The following is a 7500-nucleotide window of genomic DNA, read 5'->3' as shown; positions in this document are numbered from 1 at the left end:
AGGAGTCTGAGAAAAATGGTGCTGTTTATCACAATAATGGAAGAGGCTAATTTTAAAAAATATTAATAATTCCATAAATCAAAAAGTTGGCATAAACAGTTTTTAGGATGGTAATGTTAGTTTTTTTTTTTTAATCTGACAAACATCTTTACAACAAAGTTATCTGGAGGCAAAAATTCCTTCTCTGATTGGATCCTCATTGCTCTTATAAACTATTGTATCCTTTTTTTTTCTGCCATGGCTAATGCCTGTACATCACACAGCACTGGTGGACCAATTAAATTTAAGAGCTATTTTACTGATTTTAGGCCTGCATTAAAAGGTAAAATGATAAATTTTTCAGTACCAGTATAGCAACCATTTCATGTTAAAATGCAAACAACCTGTATACTGGCCTTAACTTATTATTATTATTAATTATTATTAATTATAAATTATTAATTATTAGTTATTATTATTATTACACTTAATTGTGGTTTTTTCCAAACATCAATGAAACTTTAAATTTAGCCAAAAAGATTGAACCATGAAATGAATCAATACAGAAAAAATTTCATGATCTTCAATAAAAAATATATATATATGTACTATATATAATGGTACTGACCTCACATTTTGGATCAACACTGACAATTGATGCTGTTCTTATCATTGGAGCTTTGTGTCTTGTTTTTGTGGATATAAGATAATTATACTCATACTGGAAGAGATCTGTCCTGGGGTCCCAAGGCCGCAAGTCTGAGTGCTTGTAGACATATACTCCAGTCACTGGATCCTACAGAGCCATAAAAAAATTTGTGTATTAAAAAACAACTCTCAAATAATGTTACTAAAAAATAACTGGTAGATTACAACAATTTTTACTTTTCTTACATATATTTTTAAGAAAAAGGAGAGCTACCAACACTAAGCTGGCACCACAAGTTAAATTGTAGCAGTCATATTTCACAAACCTAATTCTTTATAGGTAGTTGTTGTATTACATTGAGAAAGGCCTTCTTACAAAACTAAATTTTTTGACAATGAAATTTCTTCATAAAACCCATTACATGGTATTCATCATTAGCCTTTTCATGTGCAGCAAATTATCCCAGAAGCTTCAGTATTTTTTCCAAGAAGGAAAGAAAATGGCAGTCTGCTGGTATTATTAAGCAATGCAGGTAGATACCCCAGTCAAAGTAACCAAAATTTTGTTATCTGTGTCATTTAATCCACAGCCAAAAGAAATTAGTAAGGCTATCAAGTGGGAACTTGCTTATGTAAAATGGATTTGTAAGGATTAAATCATTTTGTTTTAAAAAATTTAACTGGTACTTGTTTCACCACAAACCTATTTACTATGTATTAGCCCATAACCATAAATTAGTCAACTGTGAATTGTTCAATCCACAAAAAAATAAAATTTTTAATAAATTTGGATTTTTCACAGCTAACAGTTAGGATAATCTTCTTGCACCAGCTGGAAACCAGTTAACAACAAAGATTGTAAAGCAAGGAATCTGTGCCATCTGGCAACTCGTGCATACACGGGGTGGAAGCTGGTCACCGACCAGGCATAGAACACTGTGACACGTCAGACTTTCTTTGACCGCCTTGGAGAGTAGTCACTTGCACTCTCCTTCATTCCAAGCCAGTTGCTTTATTTGCCCACGATTTCTTTGTTTCAGTGTGTTTGTGTGTGTGTGCCTTTTTGATTATCATGGAGTCCTCCAATTCCTCCTGGGCATTCAGGGATTTCTGTGCTCCAGGTTTTTATCACAGCTCATCTCTCAAAGATTTGAACTTGGCAAATTATGTCTACCTACCATTTCACAACAATCTGGAAATATTGTGGGTTCGAAGCTCCATGATACAAGGAGTATTCCCATCAGCAACTTATTCAGCAGCGAATAGTATTTATCCACTAGGTGGAGATGAAGAGGTAAATACTAAGTTAAGTCACAAAAAATGCCATAATAGATGAATAACCGGATGGTTAACAGTGATGATGATGATGTATCTATTGAACAAGGAACCTCACCCAAAACAGAGATCACCCATCCTTCTAGTACCACGAGACCCAGTGAGCACAACCCTAGTTGCCTATGTTATATCCCAGAGATGCAAGTTCATGATTGTTGGTCTGGAATCGCCACATACTGTAATGCAATAAAATCATAGCGACATATAGATTACATTTTAGAAACTAAGTCCAAAAGCCACAGATCTCACTGACAAGCACTGCAACTTGTGCTGTAGCTTCACCATTATTACATTCTTTTAGGCCATTAAAATAACCTATGATTCATGTTTTGCCCTCCAGGTACGAACCTTAGGGTTATCTCAACTTGGCTTCTGCCCGCATAAAGATCACTGATAGATGGCACTACCAGTTTAGATATTCCTGAGACTCCCGAGTTAGACACTGAGGTGGAGTTTTCCATCATATTAGTGACAACCACCTTGCCTTCTAACATCACAGCAAATAATGAAGAACCAAGAAAAGGGTCTTCTGGTTCAAGAAGCTTTTTCTCTGCCCTTGACCAAGTTCCCATTGCCTGTTGACCACAGAGTGAGCTCCCTGACCTTACACGTGGTCTGAGTTTTGCCAAACCTGGGGACCTCTTAGCACTTCTTTTGAGCTTATGAATGAGTAAGCAGTTATAATAATTGCAGTTAACCAGAACTTTGTGTAATCCAACTGCGAGGCTCTCATCCTAAAATAGATTCTTTCTAAAGCATAATGCGGAATAATTCCTTGTTGTCGCTAGAGTATCTGACTAAGCTAGTGATGTTTTCCGAGTGATTAAAACAAGCTTATAGGATTACTTAATTGCTGACTAAGAAAGAATCCTTGGGGTAGGTGGATGAAAATATCCCAACTTTTTGTTTAGGGTAACAGAAGGCAGGGAAATCATCAGTGAAAGCAGATGCATTTTCATAAAACACCTGAAAGTGCCTGCTATGGATGTGGGAGTCATGTTATGTGTGAGTCTCCTGAAACAGGCTTCTTAGACTTATTCCCTTTTGGCAGACTTTTTGTGATTGCACCAATGACCAAGGTAATACCAGGTGTTTTGAAATTTGAGCCCCCCCCTGGCTGTGGTACAGTAAGATGGAGGCCACACAAAATATTAAATACTCAGAGAGAAACTTAAATAAATACCTGATCCGAATTACTTTTGTTTTTGTCCATATCAATTTTAGTTTATGCCGTAAAGGGGGAGGCTCTAATTTTGAAACACCCTGTAGATGAAGAACAAGGTCAGCTGGAAGAAGAGCGCCTTCAGCTCGAGTACTTAAGATGTCACAGTACTTGGAAGACAGGAAGAAGCCTTATAAATGCTCCAGCTAGCAGCTTCAAGAACTTCTGCTTGGGAGAAGACAGTCTAGTGTTGCTGGCTGGAACTGGGAAGCAGAATGTTTTCTAGCCTAGCATGACAACAGCAAATCCACATTAACTACAAATGAGTCAGGATGGCTGTTAAGTCAAGAGGAACACAACAACAGAAGCAGTAGTAAACATAGTTAACAGAAGTGTTTCCATATGTTTCGTAATAAAATCATTGGGTGTGTTTTAATCTTCATTGTCTGATGTAGTTCTCCAGTGTGCGCTCCAGGTGCTGGCTTTCACCTTAAATTGTTGAATAGTTTTGTCACTAGCCAAGTTTATTTTACAACTCTTAAGTTGACTTGTAGCACAGATGCTGTCAAGTGAGTTCTTTATGTTTATTGCATAAAATGTCCTGGAACAACAAACGACCCCTGCATTCTTCTTAACTTGACCTAACTGGTTTTGCTCACAATACCAAGCAAGCAGCTCCTGCAAACAGAGTTGTTGTTGTCTAGCATCAGGTTTAATACTAGTATGTACTCAGTTTGTTGGAATTTTATTTTGGTTACAAGTAAAATCTGTAATAGTTTGCCTGGTGCAGTTGTGGAGACTTCTGATCTCCATATGTTTGGGCAAGGAGATAATTCATTCCTACTTTCTGCTGACATCTGAATTTGAGTGTAATTGCTTTATTTTCTATTCCCCCATGTTCAATTATCACCTTTTCCCATAACTTGTCTTTCTTTGCTGGGGAGTTCCTTTCGGAGTCCTACAGTGTGCATAGTCTGTGGACTCTGCCCATAAGGGTTTTCAGCTTAAGATTTAAAGAAAGAAATGTATGTGACTTGAGTGTTGTTCTGTAATCTCTATAATCTCTACATTTAGGAATTAATAGTCCTGTGAGGTGTTCAAAACCTCAATGATCAGATGAATGTAACCAGTTAGAAGATGTGATAATATTACTACACGATGGCATTCCTTCAGGAATGAAAAGCACCACAATTCAACATTAAGCCTATTCTATTAAAATTTGTTATGCAGAATTCAATATTCCAGAATTTCTATCAATTACTAAAGATAAGGGGTTTCCAAAATAACAAATGAATGACTGGATTACTGGCACCAGAAAAGATAAAACTGATATCATAGCAAAACAGTAAAAATACAGATAAATATTCAAAACTGACAATAAGTAAAACAAAAAAGAAAAATTACATTATACAAAATACTAGGTATACATAATTGCTGTCCAGCCTGCCTATCTAATAATTAGCTTCTGTTTGTCTAATGATTACTAATATAGTAAACCAAAGGATGCCACAAAGCAGGGTCCAAAAAGAACGGTGCCTTTAACGTGCACAAAATTCCTGAGGCTGAGGCACTACTTAATGAATCGTTTAAGTTTTGTTGGCAGTTTCTAAAGGCAGTCATATTTACAAAGCTACAATATGTCTGCCAAACCTATGTAGTACGTAGATTATGAAATATCTGCCAGATGCATTAAGGAATGAGAATAGGGCTTGGGCATCCCCCATATATGACAACTTCAGGATCCCCTTACTGGTGTGGTAACTAGATGGTTAATGACTGTGGTTAAAAAATCAAGGGAAGTAATGAAGATTACAGTATATCATACATTTAATGTTGGTACCCTAACAAGAAAGTTGAGAAATTGTTGATGTGGTGAAGAGGATGACAAATATGCTTTGTACATAAGAAAAGTTGGTAGGGAAAGTGAATGAGAGATAGTTGGTCTGTTTAATCTATTACAGTGGGTCACAGACATGAAGAAACTGAGTAGGTGTTACATCTTATAACAGAATGTAGTGTTACTAGTATGATAATATATTGGAACTTACAGAAATCAAACTGACAAAGCATCTTTCGAAGAATGAACAAAAACTGGATGAGAGAGAGTGCGAGAAACTGTGATGATTGGTGAACGGCAGTATGGTTTCATAAAAGGGAGAAGTATACTTTCTGCTGCCTTTATAATAAGGCATTTACAGGAGGCAGTGTTTTGATGTTAAAGAAAGAGGAAAGGGCCATTTAAAGGCTGGTTGAAATGATGTTAAAAAATTCAAGGACACCAGTAATAATAGCCAGTGACAAAATAAAAATGTATAAAGTTATGAATTGGTTTATACCAAAGAGAGGCACTTAGCCTATTTCTGTTTGTACTAATTATGAATGTACTGACTGAAAGGATTAGAAATGAAAATCCACGGGATTGTTACATGATGATGACCTTGTGATTATGACACAGACTGCAGAACTGCACATGGTTAAAGATGCAGCAACCATCTCTTGAATAAGGTGATATGAAGGTAAAAGTAGATAAAACAAGAGGTTATGGTATCTAGCAAACTGGGAAGGGAATGGTTATTTGTATGGGATGCATGACACTAAATTTGAAACAGGTTGAGAATTTTAAATACTTACAATCTACTTTAAGCCTGGTGGGAGGGTGTGAAGCTGAGGCTGGAAAGTTAGGATGAAAGCAGCCTGTGGGTTGGGAGGGAGGTGGCAGGGGTATTGTGTGACATGATAACAATGTCAAATAAACTCAAACATAATTAACAGCATTGTAATGTAATTAGACCAGTGATGATGTATGGATCAGAACATCAAGGAGCAGATGCTAGAGCTAACAGAAATGAGGGTGCTGAAGTGAATTTTTGTGATTTTGTTGCATGCAAGGCTGAGAAATGAAGAAATTACAAGTTCCAGGATGGCACAGATTATCAAAATAAGGGAACCCATTTTGGGATGGTATAGGCAAGTGGGAAGGATGAGCGAGGAGGAAGGAGTGAAGAGGGCTTGGATGGTGGAACCTGTTAGGGTAGAAGATCAAGAAGGAAGCAAAGGATTAGATGGAGAGATAAAATAAAAGAGGATTTGGAGGACGAGAGTTTAGAAGAGGAAGATGCTTTTGATTATACCTGGAGATAACACTTCAAGATAACTGACCCTTTAGCACTGAGATAGCGATGGGGATGATGATTAGGAAAAGAAAAGCAAAGTGAAAAGCAAAGTTTGTCAGTATGAAGGACAAGGTCATATATGGATTAAAGGTTGCAAAGGACTGTAACAAAATGAAGGAATGATGAGGAAGAGCAATGCTAAATAAAACCTTACCTCACTGCTTATCAAAAAACATCCCCTAAATATGTGATGCTCAAGTGAATCAAAACTGTACTACTACCAGTTAGGTTTTTCACTATTTACATATATATATACAGATATAGAAAATGAGAGGCAACCTCACAATTATTACTGTTCGCTTCACCTTACAAGATTCTTCAACAAGTTTCCAACTTTGATGCTGTTCATGCTATCAACACAATTACTCCAGTACAAGGAATACGTTAGATTTTAAGCCCTCTACCTCCAGTTTAAAAACCAGACACTGAAGTTGGAGGAGGATGTTAATGTGGAAAATTATGGAAAACTTAAAATATTAAAAAATACCAGAACCACCTCTAGAGCCTGGATGATGATAAAGCCCTCTATGATGAATGGTATCAAGAATCCAGCATCTTTCTTCCACTTATATAAAACAAATTTAGACATTCACCAGAGAAATTATAAAAATTTATATGATGTCTGCTTAATAGCTGGTGAAGAAGCAAAGAGTACTTCCACCCTTTGAATGTGCAAAGTCAACTCTTGTATTCTCAAGTATTAAATGTACTGGCATCAACTTCAGATTCATCTAACCTACTAAAGAGCCTGCAGAAAATCTGAAATAAGGTTCAGAGTGACATTCATTGACCATTCCTTTATAATAAATACAGTGGTTTGAGTTTCTATAATATAAAACGAAGATCTATATTTGCATTAATAAATAGATCAGATCATACTGTTGTACACAAAGTTGTATATGTTTGTGTCAAATTGAAATTCATATTGCCTGCCTAAATTAATATTTCCTGTATGCACTTAAAGGTGATTTAAGCCCATAAAACACAACTTTTATCAACATCAATAAATTCTATCTCAGACTAATTTATTAGTTTAGACAACTGGCATCACACCAAAGGTCAATGTTATTACCTAATATGAAACGGTTGTAAAGCATAACCATCAAAAAATGAAAAACAAGACAACATAATTATTTAAATGCCTACCTGGCTAAAATGTTTTGGGATCCACTCATCACATTTTGCTTTTCTTTCTCTAGCAGC

The 7500-nt window shown here is 36.2% G+C and overlaps 1 protein-coding gene across 1 annotated transcript in view; it reads right to left on the bottom strand.

The window, feature by feature from the left end:
* LOC135215650 (oxysterol-binding protein-related protein 8-like) overlaps window positions 1–7500 on the bottom strand; it is a gene marked incomplete in the record, with an annotated part of 484283 nt that overhangs the window by 12811 nt on the left and 463972 nt on the right. The window contains 2 exon segments of the mRNA XM_064250572.1: window positions 608–775; window positions 7444–7500. Coding sequence (XP_064106642.1) covers window positions 608–775; window positions 7444–7500 — 225 coding nt within the window.

The sequence above is a fragment of the Macrobrachium nipponense genome, chromosome 5 (genome assembly GCF_015104395.2).
Source record: "Macrobrachium nipponense isolate FS-2020 chromosome 5, ASM1510439v2, whole genome shotgun sequence".
Taxonomy (NCBI): domain Eukaryota; kingdom Metazoa; phylum Arthropoda; class Malacostraca; order Decapoda; family Palaemonidae; genus Macrobrachium; species Macrobrachium nipponense.
This window is presented reverse-complemented; position numbering and strand designations above follow the sequence as displayed.